Raw genomic sequence first — 12,930 nt, forward strand, 5'->3', positions numbered from 1 at the left:
GTCGGGGGGGACATTGCGGTCCTTGAAGAAGGAGGCCATCTGGGATGTGTGTTTTTGGAACTGGTCCTCATGGGAGCAGATGCGGCGGAGTCGAAGGAATTGGGAGAATGGGATGGCTTTTTTACAGGGGGCAGGATGGGAGGAGGTGTAGTCCAGGTAGCTGTGGGAGTCGGTCGGTTTGTAGTAGATGGTGTTGATTCTGAGATAGATTTTCCGTGTTGAGTCGGTCGGTTTGTAGTAGATGTCCGTGTTGATTCGGTCGCCTGAGATAGAAATAGAAAGGTCGAGGAAGGGGAGGGAGGAATCGGAGACTGTCCAGGTGAATTTGAGGTCGGGGTGGAAGGTGTTGGTGAAGTGGATGAACTGTTCAATCTCAGGCGACCGAATCAACACCGCCTTCCTAACCTGCAATCTTCTTCCCGACCTCTCCGCCCCCACCCCAGTCTGACCTATCACCCTCACCTTGACCTCTTTCCACCTATCACATTTCCGACGCCCCTCCCCCAAGTCCCTCCTCCCTACCTTTTATCTTAGCCTGCTGGACAAACTTTCCTCATTCCTGAAGAAGGGCTTATGCCCGAAACGTCGATTCTCCTGTTCCCTGGATGCTGCCTGACCTGCTGCGCTTTTCCAGCAACACATTTCCAGCTCTGATCTCCAGCATCTGCAGACCTCACTTTCTCCTCTATGTCATTTCAGAGTCTGACCTGACACTCTGCAAGGTCTGCAGCCGCTTTTTACTCCTCTCAAGCTCCATCTTCTTCTTTTCAATCTTAGCCTCCAGGTTTGCTTCATCAGAGGCAACATTGTTCAGCATTTCCTTGGTCTTTTGCACTTGTTCCTAGAACAAAAACAGCAACAAAATATTGTGTGTTTGAAACAGGGGCAAAATAGCTTTCACAAACTATCCACCAAATAAATTTGGCAATTGCTCCCACAGTGAAACAGCACAAAAAAAAAATCAGGACATGGGGAACTTCTGCCTGACTGGAAGCTATCATTATACATAAAGGCTGTCTTAGCTTTCAATTTCTACAAACATCAATTTGAAATTAAAAATATGTAAAAGAACAAAAGACTTGCACTTATTTAACAGTAAAAAAAGTATTTTACAGAAAATTAAGTACTTTTTAAATGTAGTTGCTGCTGTAACATAGGAATCGATGTAGTCAATTTGCATTGAAAACTGTTATGAATAGCAATGCAGTAATCACCAGATAATGTATTTTTGGGTTGCAGAATGAGGAAGAAATATTGGCCAGAACACAAGGGAGATCTCCTCTGATCCTCTTTAACCTATAGTGCTATGAGGTCTTCTATATTCACCTGGGAAGGACAACAGAGCCTCAGTTTAACATTTCATCTGAAGGACAGTACCTTCAACTACTCCTTTATATACTTAAGTTGTGATGTGGGACTTAAGAAAAACTAACGAAGGTCAACACTGGTTGAAGATAGATATTTCTAAGAATTGTTTCATAACTATTAATTAAATCTTTTACATCACTCGAAAATACAGCAGATCTGCAGAGGAAACCCAAGTCCTTCTGGTACCCCACCCTCCAAAATATTATTTTCTGGGAAAGTAATTTGGGAAGAGTAGAGAAATTAAATATTTTGAAGGAGGTCAGTGGGAAATTATCAAAATTAGCTACTGTTACAACAAGTACTCAGGTTCACGACTAGTTTCAAAACACAAAATCTTACCTCTGTTTTTAATTTTCATGGCACTAATATCCTTTTCAGTCCAGATTTTTTAAAAAGTAAATATCAATATAAAAATCTCAAAGTTTCTCAACACTCTCATTTGTTTTTAAGATAATCTTTTCTTAAAATTCACTCATGGATTGTGGGCATCGCTGGCTGGCCAGCATTTATTATATGTCTCTAATTACAATTGAGAGCTGCTTTTGAACTACTGCAGATTAAATTCTGTCTGCCATTGTGCTACTCATATGACTAACCGGTCTATATCTTTCTCTAGTCTAAAGCACACTCACAATAATTTCTTTAATTCCAGCTCTGAGCGCCTTCTCAGTCTCATTGATTTCCAGCGGCCTAGCTATTGCGGCTGTTCTCATCTCCTGGAAAAGAAACAGAATAATTCATTACAAACTTTAGAAGTTAGCTAAAAACAAGGGATAGGTAAAGAACAGCAGGTTCTCTCAGATGTCCAATGCTGTCACCAAAGGACCATACAATCCACAACCTGCAACTCCGGAGAGAGGAATAGATAGATTCTTGGTCAATAGGGAAATTGCAGGAAAAGGACAGGAACGTGCTAGGAATGTTTCTATTGAATGATGGAGCAGGCTCGAGGGGCCAAATGGCCTACTTCTGTTCTTACATTGAAGACATTGTTAGTAAGTTTGCAGATGACACCAAAACTGGTGGTGTAGTGGACAGCGAAGAACAGTATCTCATACTGCAAAGAAATATTGATCAGTCGGGTCAATGGACTGAGGGGCAGATGGAGTTTAATTTGGATAAATGTGAGGTCTTGCATTTTGGAAAAACAAACAAGGGTAGGGCTTATACAATTAAAAGCAGGGCCTTTGGTAGTGTTGTAGAACAGAAAGACCTAATTCTTTGAAGTTTGCATCTCATCTGGACAGGATGGTTAAGAAGGCAATTAGCGTGCTTGCCTTCATTGCTCAGACCTTTGAGTATAAGAGTCAGGAGATCAAGTTAAGGTTGTACCGGACATTGGTGAAGTCTCTTCTGCAGTACTGTGTCCAGTTCTGGTGACCCTCTAATAAAAAGGACATTATTAAGCTGGAGAGGGTTCAGAAAACTTTTACAAGAATGTCGCCAGGAATGGAGGGTTTGACTTATAAGGAGAGGCTGGACATTTTTCACTGGCATAGGATATTGAGGGATGACCTTATAGAGGTTTATAAAATCACGAGGGGTTTAGATAAGGTGAACAGAAGATTTCCTATCCCTATGGGGGGGGGATTTCAAGACTAGGGGCCATACTTTTAAAGGGGAGAGGAGAAAGATTTTAAAAGAGGGATTTTTTTAAAAAATAGCGTTTAGTTTGTGTGTGAAATGAACTTCCAGAGGAAGTGGAGGATGCAGATACAGTTATAATGTTTAAAAGACATTTGGATCAGTACATGATTGGAGGGATTTGGGCTATGTGCAGGCATGTGGGACTAGTTTAGTTTGGAATTATGGTTGGTATGGACTGGTTGGAACAAAGGGTGTGTTTTCATACCATATAACTCTGATTCTAACTTCTTATGATCTTGGGGTTTAAATGGTCTTATAGAAAAGGAAAACTCAAAACGAATTCCTCTCTAACTTCTAACAGTGATTAAACAAGCCTCTGGTATCCCACAGTGCAAGAAAGATGCATTCCGAATTACTCTCTATCGCTATAATAGTCACACAAAAACTCAGAAAAAATGGTGGGCAGAGTATTAATGTTCCCTAGCACTGGAAATACAGAAGCCGAGGGTAACGAGTTGGGAACACAGATTCCTTTCCAACCACAGAAGCTAGTGGAATTTAAATTCAATTAACAATTCTAGAATTGAAATCTATTCAGTGGCAGTGAACATGAAGCTGTCACCAATGGTTATTAAACCCATCTGGTTCATTCATGCCCTTTAGGGAAGGAAATCTAGCATCCTTACAAGATTGGTCTGACATGAGACCCCAGATGCATAGCAATGTCTGCCCTCTGGCTGATCAAGCCACTCAGTTCAAAAGTAATTGGGCACAAGCAATAAATGCTGGCCAAACCCCCATGACAGAACAAAGAAAAAACCTCCACCTATCTTTATACACTGACAGAGAAACAATACCCCGAAACCTCATTTGTCTTCTCTCGGAGGTTATGTTGATCACACTCGGAAGCCTGACCAGCTCCCTCTGGAATATCTACAGAGAATCTGGACCTATTACTTGAGGCAGTAAATTGTTCCTGAGCTTGATTAACTCCGTAAAAGATTATTCCTGGTCAACAGCTGACCTGATTCAATGTTTAAATAACTTAAACTCACATTCCATGGTCCTGACTAAGGATAGTGAGGCTGCAGAATAAGGTGCTGACGAAATTAGCATCCATGAAGTTAACAGACAATTATAAGCATCCCTGGAGACAGCAAGATTTGGAGATATTGCTGTATGAACAGAATAACATTGGCATTATGACAAATGGTGTAATTCCACAAACCGTTTTTTATTTAGATGAGCAAGTGATCTAAACATCTTAATGAGCTGTGTAATTTAAAGCCTATGATACTATAGCATCACTAAGTCGGAAATTATCAATGCAAATACACACAAAAAATTGGTGGAGTAGCAGAAAGCATAAGGGACTGTCAGAGTATATAGGAGGAAAGAGATAGACTGGAGAGTTGGGCGGACAAGTGGCAGATGGTTTTCAATCCAGAAAAGTGTGAGGTGATGCATTTAGGCAAGACTAATTCTACAGCGAATTATACAATGAACTGAAGAGCCTTGGCAGAGCGATCTGGGAGTGCAGGTTCATTGTACCCTGAAGGTTGCTGCACACATGGATAGAGTGGTCAAGAAGGCATATAGTATGTTTGCCTTCATCGGACGGGGTACTGAGTATAAGAGCTGGCAAGTTATGTTAAAATTGTACAAGACATTGGTTTGGCCACATTTAGAATACAGAGTACAGTTCTGGTTGCCACATTACCAAAAGGATGTGGACGCTTTGGAGAGGGTGCAGAGAAGGTTTACGATGATGTTGCCTCGGAAGGTGCTAGCTATGAAGAAAGGTTGAGTAGATTAGGTTTATTTTCATTAGAAAAAAGGAGATTGAGGGGGGACCTGATTGAGGTTTACAAAATCATGAAGGGTATAGACAGGGTAGATAGAGACAAGCTTTTTCCCCCAGGGTGAAGGATTCAATAACGAGAGGTCACGCTTTCAAGGTGAGAGGTGGAAAGTTAAGGGGGATACATGCGGTAAGTACTTCACACAGAGGGTGGTGCGCGTTTGGAACGTGTTGCCAGCAGAGGTGTTAGAGGCAGGCACTGTAGATTCATTTAAGATGTGTCTGGACAAAAGCATGAGTAGGTGGGGAGCAAAGGGATACAGATGCTTAGGAATTGGCCAACAGGTTTAGACAGTATATTTGGATCGGCTCAAGCTTGGAGGGCCGAAGGACCTTTTCCTGGGCTGTAAATTTTCTTTGTTTCTTTCTTTCTTTCTTTCTTTGTTTAAGGCCAAACAATAGCTTGTTTGACAATACTGTCCCTTTTGAAATGCTTGCATTCCAGTAGGAACACATTTAGTGTGGACAACTGTGTTTCCTTCAGCTACCAGGAGTCCTGCAGCATGAATAACATTGCACTGCGTTGAGACTTGGGCCCAGAATTTTGTATGGGTTTGGGAAAACCCAACCTACTCAACATTGCTCATCTGAAATACATTTCAACAGGTCTGTAAATTAGCAAAGGACTTTTATCTTTTCACACAGGGGTCAGGTTTACAGTGCATTTTGTGAATCAGTTAGAAGGACCTCCTTTGTTCTCCAAGGGTTAATGATCCTTTAATCTCACACCCACCCACCTCCATGCTGCCCCATTCCCTTTCAGATTCCCCCCTTGTCACCTGTCCTTCCTCTGTAGTCATTCACCTTGCACTACATACAGGCATGCACATAGCATAAGGAGTTATTTCAAAATAACTGGAAAAAATAATCACTAGCAATTGATCAAAACTCTGAATTCAACCACACCAAAATTTAAACCTGAATAGAGAAAACTGTGCACAGATTCACAGGTTGAACCACATCATCAAGTTTGCTGATGATACGATTGTAGTGGGTCTCATCAGCACTAACAATGGGTCAACGGACTGGTGCAGAGCCAACAACCCGTCTTTGAATGTGGACAAAAGAGATGGTTGTTGACTTCAGGAGTGCACAGAGCGATCACTCTCTGCTGGACGTTGATGACTCCCCCGTGGAGATCGTGAAGAGCACCAAATGTCTTGGCATATACCTGGTGACAGGTCTGGACCCTCAATACCAGCTCCATAGCCAAGAAAGCCCAGCAGCATCTCTACTTTCTGCGCAAGCTGAGGAAAGCTCACCTCCCAACACCCCATCCTCACCACATTCTACAGAGGGTTTATTGAAAATACCCTGAGCTGCTGCATCACTGACTCATTCGGGACTTGCACCGACTTGGATCATAAGACCCTACAACGGATAGTGAGGACAGCTGAGAGGATCATCGGGGTCTCTCTTCCTCCATTACAGACATTTACTCCACACGCTGCATCTGAAAGGCTAAGAACATTATGGAAGACCCCACACACCCCTCACTCAAACTCTTCTCCCTCCTGCCACCTAGCAGAAGATACCAGAGCTTTTGGTCTCTCACAATCAGACTGTGTAACAGTTTCTTCCCCAAAGCCATCATGCTCCTTAACACAGTATGAATGATCGGACTCTTTCCCATCTGGAGTTCTGTGCACTACTTTGAAATGCTGCTAGAAAAATGTCTATTATTTATTATTCTTCTATTACACTGTAACTTGCATGTTTTGCAATTCTTATGCACTTTATGCTGTGTACGATTGTGTAGTTTGTGCTGTCCACGTGGCACCCTTAGTCCTGGAGGAATGCTGTCTCATTTTTACTGGATCAGGTATATATGGTAGAAATGACAAATAAAAAGCTACTCTCTCTAGTTTGTACAATAATGTAATCCACATCTTCAAGCTTTCTTGAATCAATGGACAACGAACTGAGCTGAAGCCATGACAGTCATTCCTCTTTATCCATGCCGGTTCCGTTCCCGAGAATCTCTGTGAGAAGCTCATTTAAAAATATAGTTTTAAAATTGCACGTATACAATTTTTGCCTGATGTTGATTTTTGATATTACTTATTTTTTGACGCAGATAGACAAATTTGTGATTCATGCATTTGCATTTAGAGAATTTACGGTAGATCATTTAAAATCCAGCAAAGCATTCATAATGGCTACAGCTGTCATCACAAATACTTACAACTACATTGTCTGAAACTGACAAAACTGATAGCCATTTCATTTCCAAAGCAAAGTATCTATTAATCAATGGAAACCAGCAGGTGGAGTGATTTATCTCGGATATTTCAAAAGCAGACTCTATAATAAAGAAATTCTTTTAAGAGATGAATGCAGAGGGAGAAGTCAAGTGACTTGCTGGTCCAATCGAGAACAGTTGAGATTGTGCACAGGCATGTGGGGACTTGCCCAGCAGTTGAATGGGGAGCATGGCATACATAGACTGCAATGTACTTGGTAAATTAGATTTATAGCTGTATTAAATCATATTTTGCAAGATAACTAGCAAAGCTAAGCTTCTGAGTGATTACATTGACAAGGAGATAAAGGCCAGCAACTCAGACTGCAAGAAAAAGCTACAGAAGTTGCAGAATAAGTCCAGAAAAGTCCATTCTGCAAAGAAGAGAATCATCAAATGCCTCTCTTCAGAAAATTAGAGCTGTTCCTGTTCAACCTGGCTACAGAAAAGTGGGTACAATATAGACAGACCCTGGGTTGCAAATGGATTCTATTCTTGAGTCTGTTCACAAGCCAACTTGTAGACAAGTTAGAACACAATGCAGGACAATATAAAATAGCCATTCACAAGTACAGCAAAACATTCACATGTCAGATCTTTAATATTAACATAACCCTGTATGGTATTACATTTCTAAGTTGGGCCCTGGTAAATCGGTGACACTGTGTATGTAGAATGCTTAAAACCTTTTCTGTGAGAATGAAATTGAGGGGGAGGAGAAACACAGTGATTTTTTAAATTGCATTTGGGAAACAGACAGTCTGATTTGAAACTTAACTTGCCTGAATTCCCTTGATACAAAAACATTTGTAGAGATCGTATAGTTACTCAAACGGAACTGCCACCCCAAGCTCCCAGTAATTTTATCGTATTACAAGTTTAATTTGACGAACAGACCCCTAGGAGAGAACACTGCAGGCTCAAAGTGTTGGTGAGGCTCAAAGATTCCAGAGCATTGTGACTTTGGGTCTATGTTAAATGGGATGTTAAGAAATTTATATAGTATGCTGCACTAATGATGAAGCCATAAAGAAAGAAGCTTTCATCAAAATTAAAAGTTAATTTTTTTTTCAAAATCGCTGGAGATTGCTTTAGTCACTGAAGGGACGATAGACCATGGAAGGGGAGCTATGGAGTTGCAAAATGCTTTGAACAGCACAATCCACCATTAGGATGGGAAATCACAAACAGCAATTGTACTCAGAGTGAAGGCACTGGTAAAAGCAAGGAAATGAATATGGGAACTGGAAGAGCGAGAACAAGGGCGGCACGGTGGCACAGTGGTTAGCACTGCTGCCTCACAGCGCCTGAGACCCGGGTTCAATTCCCGCCTCAGGTGACTGACTGTGTGGAGTTTGCACGTTCTCCCCGTGTCTGCGTGGGTTTCCTCCGGGTGCTCCGGTTTCCTCCCACAGTCCAAAGATGTGCAGGTCAGGTGAATTGGCCATGCTAAATTGCCCGTAGTGTTAGGTAAGGGGTAAATGTAGGGGCATGGGTGGGTTGCGCTTCGGCGGGTCGGTGTGGACTTGTTGGGCCGAAGGGCCTGTTTCCACGCTGTAATGTAATCTAATCTAATAGTTAACTCAACAGCCTCGGATAGACCCCGATTAAGCAGACTGTTTCAGATGTCAGTGAAGCCACCCCACAGACCTGTGTAGATTTAGGGAAGTTAAATGCTTTAGGTACCAAACAAAAAGGTTTGGTCAATCATAAATGCAAGTCTCCTTACTGGAGGAAAATACAGAATATAAACTGTACAACAAAAAGTAAACAAAGCCTGCACAATAAATCAAATAGTACAGTGTCAATGTACAGTTCGGAGATGGTCCCGAGGTGAGGTGGCCAGTTATGTCTGACAAGTGTAAAAGCGAGAAAGGTGGACTTGATCACAATGGAGTTATTGATAAACAGAAAAGCATTACAGATGGAAGTGGACATTGGGGCCTCTGCCACCATTATGAGACAGCAAATCTTCAGGAAGGGGTCCACCCGTAAACTTGGAAGAGCGATCAGGTTGATTACATACAAGTCTTCCAGGGTCAAGAAAGCAAGCACTAATATATTTTTTAAAATTCAACATCCCTCTACATAACTTGCACTTACAATGGTGGATGAAAATCCAGCCCGTGTTACCATGTCAGTTAGTTCATAGGTTTTAGCAAAACTATTGTCTTTTGCAAACTATACTGTAAACAGAAAAGCCTTGGGAAAAGTTGATGAGCAGAGAGATTTAGGAGTTCAGGTCCACTGTACCCTGAAGGTAGCTGCACAGATGGACAGAGTAGTCAAGAAGGCATATGGTATGCTTGCCTTCATCGGACGGGGTATTGAGTATAAGATCTGGTAGGTCATGTTAAAATTGTACAAGACTTTGGTTCGGGCGCATTTAGAATACTGTGTACAGTTCTAGTCGCCACATTACCAAAAGGAAATGGACACTTTGGAGAGGGTGCAGAGAAGGTTTACGAGGATGTTGCCTGGTGTGGAAGGTGCTAGCTGTGAAGAGAGGTTGATTAGGTTAGGATTGTTTTCATTAGAAAAAAGGAGATTGAGGGGGGACCTGATTAAGGTCTAAAAAATCATGAAGGGTATAGACAGGGTAGGTAGAGATAAGCTTTTTCCCAGGGTGAGGGATTCATTTATGAGAACTCACGTGTTCAAGGTGGGAGGTGAAAAGTTTAAGGGGGATTTACACAGAGGGTGGTAGTTACCTGGAATGCATTGGCAGCAGAGGTAGGATGGTGGACTCATTTAGTGTGTGTCTGGACAGATGCATGAGTAGGTGGGGAGCAAAGGGATACAGATGCTTAGAAGTTGAGCGATAGGTTTAGACAGTGGATTTGGATCGGCTCAGGCTTGGAGGGCCGAAGAGCCTGTTCCTGGGCTGTAAATTTTCTTCGTTCTTTATTCTAGTTAGCAGCTGCTGTCGGCTCAGTCAACTCCAAATGTTGGGAGCTTTGTCCCATTAGCATGTGCTTCAGCTCCATTTTGAAGTAAATAAGTAGCAGAGAAATATTTTTTTTTAGATTACATTACAGTGTGGAAACAGGCCCTTCGGCCCAACAAGTCCACACCGACCCGCCGAAGCGAACCCACCCATACCCCTACATTTACCCCTTACCTAACACTACGGGCAATTTAGTATGGCCAATTCACCTGACCCTGCACATCTTTTGGACTGTGGGAGGAAACCGGAGCACCCGGAGGAAACCCACGCAGACACGGGGAGAACGTGCAAACTCCACACAGTCAGTCACCTGAGGCGGGAATTGAACCCGGGTCTCTGGCGCTGCGAGGCAACAGTGCTAACCACTGTGCCACCGTGCCGCCCCAATTTTAATGGGAGTCGGACAACTGGATTAAGTAGAAAAGATAATGTCAAAAGGGTGAGATAAGCAAGTAGTGGAAGGAGGGTCCTGTCAAGCATAACTACCAAAATTAGACCAGTTGATTAATACCCTTTGCCTCACTGCAATTTCTATGTAATTTGCTGAAGTCAGCCAATTAGCGCTAACCTTAAATATTAACTTCTCTCTCCAGAGATACTGCATAGCCTGCTGTGGGTTCCAATTTTTCCTGTTTTGTTTTGGATTTTCAGAATCCACAGCATTTTGCTGAATTGCCAATTCACCAGTGATTTAGAACATAGAACATTACAATGCAGTACAGGCCTTTCAGCCATCGATGTTGCACCAACCTGTGAAAGCAATCTGAAGCCCATCTAAACTGCACTATTCCATTCTCGTCCATATGCCTATCTAATGACCATTTAAATGTCCTTGACGTTGGTGGGTCTACAACTGTCGCAGGCAGTGTGTTCCACATCCCTACTACTGAGTAAAGAAACTACCTCTGATCTGTTCTATATCTATCACCCCTCAATTTAAAGCTATGTCTCCTTATGCAAACCATCACCATCTGAGGAAAAAGGATCTCACTGCCCAACCTATCTAACCCTCTGATTATCTTATGTGTCTCAGTTAAGACACCTCTCAACCTTCATATCTCTAACAAAAACAGCCCCAAGTCCCTCAGCCTTTCCTTGTAAGACCTTCCTTCCATACCAGGCAACATCCTAGTAAATCTCCTCTGAACCCTTTCCAAAGCTTCCACATCCTTCCTATAATGCGGTGACTAGAACTGTACGCAATACTCCAAGTGCAGCCGGAGAGTTTTGTACAGCTGCAGCATGACTTCATGGTTCCAAAACTCAGTCCCTCTACCAGTAAAAGCTAACACACCGCATGCCTTCTTAACAACCTATCAACCTGACTGGCAACTTTCAAGGATCTATGTACCTGAACACCAGGATCCCTCTGCTCACCTACACTACCAAGAATCTTAACCATTAGTGTAGACTCTGCCTTCTGCCAGCCAATCCTCTATCCGTGCCAGTATCTTGTCTCCAACACCCATGGCTTTTACCTTATTTAGCATCCAACTGTGCGGCACTTTGTCAAAGATATCTCGAAATCCAAATAGATCACATCCACTGGCTCTCCTTTGTCAGACATGCTCATTACCTCCTGTTACAATTCTACTTGGAGCGCAGGTTCACAGTTCCTTGAAAGGGGAATCGCAGGTATGCTTGCTTTATTGGTCAATGTTTTGAGTAGTGGAGATATTCAAAAGTTCAGAAGCAAGTCCTCCTTACTACAGTCACACAAACTGCAGCAAGTTTTTTGACAATGTCAAACTAGTGTTGCAAGTTTATATTGAACGCAGTAAAATAATTTATCTTTTATTCTGGGATATTGTTACCTTCTGGTTGTCAGTTACTGGTTGATCAGAAATCTGCTGACTCACCCTCAGATCTACTTCTTTTCCTAATAAATCAAACACTGTTGCTCCTTTGGAGGTAATCTCAGAGGCTAGCTGTCTGGCAGTTTTCAAATCTGATACCTGGAATAGATGAAAAGATGCAAAATACTAAAACTACAATACAGCATTCTTCAAATATTATTATGGGGAGTTTACAACATGAAGACATAGACTCTATGTTAGCACCGAAATTCCTCAACTATGCGCTGTTAGAGTTTATTTAGATATTTTATAGTGTCCAGGAGCAAATCACTGGGTTTGTATCAGGTGTACATTTACCATGGGGACATGATTAAAACATCCCACTACTGTAGGCCAAAATGAAAATTTCACTGAAGTTCCCAGTATGGTTGGGTGCTGAATTGCTAATTTGACCTTGTGGCAACAATTCAAAGTAACAGCAAAGCTGAAGCATTAAACATACTTGCAGTCAAAATATGGTGCAAATTCAAAAAGGCAATGCTCTTGGAGAGCAGAATTTCATTAGAAAGGGTAATGAGTCAGAAATGGAGCTAGAAAACAATAGGAGAAAGTGAGAACTGTAGATGCTGGAGATCAGAGTCGAAGAGTGAGATACTGGAAAAGCACAGCCAGTCAGGCAGCATCCAAGGAGCAGGAGAGTCAATGTTTCGGGCATGAGCCATTTATCAGCGCTAGAAAACAATAGTGCTGGTCATGAGGGATGGTCTAGTGAAAATCTGTTTCAGTAACTGAGGGGCATTGCTGAATTTGCACTGAAGTTCTCTTGTATGGTACTGCTCAAACATCTGTGTTAACCATGTTCTGAATGAGAAATTCATTTGCATTACTTACCTTTGACCCCAAGTCAAATTTGAATTTTGAACTGTCTTCTTCAGCATCCTCACTTCTGTCCATTCGCTTTGTTTTCATGGCATTATAGAGAACGGTAGTAATCTTCAGCAACTCTTTCACCGCATATCCATCAGCCTGGTACAACTTCTTAGTATTGAGCTTAATGTGAGCTTTAGTAGCCTGCAATACAACAAATAAATATATTCACAAAACCTACTGCAGGTTTCTGGCGATTATC

At 42.1% G+C, this 12,930-nt stretch overlaps 1 protein-coding gene across 4 annotated transcripts in view; it reads right to left on the minus strand.

The window, feature by feature from the left end:
• cluap1 (clusterin associated protein 1) overlaps positions 1 to 12,930 on the minus strand; it is a 31,111-nt gene that overhangs the window by 12,872 nt on the left and 5,309 nt on the right. For all 4 annotated transcript variants that reach the window (XM_043711524.1, XM_043711523.1, XM_043711527.1 and 1 more), the window contains exons 4-7: positions 12,693 to 12,872; positions 11,865 to 11,960; positions 2,001 to 2,084; positions 708 to 841 (exon numbers count right to left, since the gene is read on the minus strand). In XM_043711524.1, the coding sequence (XP_043567459.1) occupies positions 708 to 841; positions 2,001 to 2,084; positions 11,865 to 11,960; positions 12,693 to 12,872 (494 nt within the window). The remainder of the gene's footprint in view (positions 1 to 707; positions 842 to 2,000; positions 2,085 to 11,864; positions 11,961 to 12,692; positions 12,873 to 12,930) is intronic.

This window comes from Chiloscyllium plagiosum, chromosome 21, assembly GCF_004010195.1.
Source record: "Chiloscyllium plagiosum isolate BGI_BamShark_2017 chromosome 21, ASM401019v2, whole genome shotgun sequence".
Lineage (NCBI taxonomy): Eukaryota > Metazoa > Chordata > Chondrichthyes > Orectolobiformes > Hemiscylliidae > Chiloscyllium > Chiloscyllium plagiosum.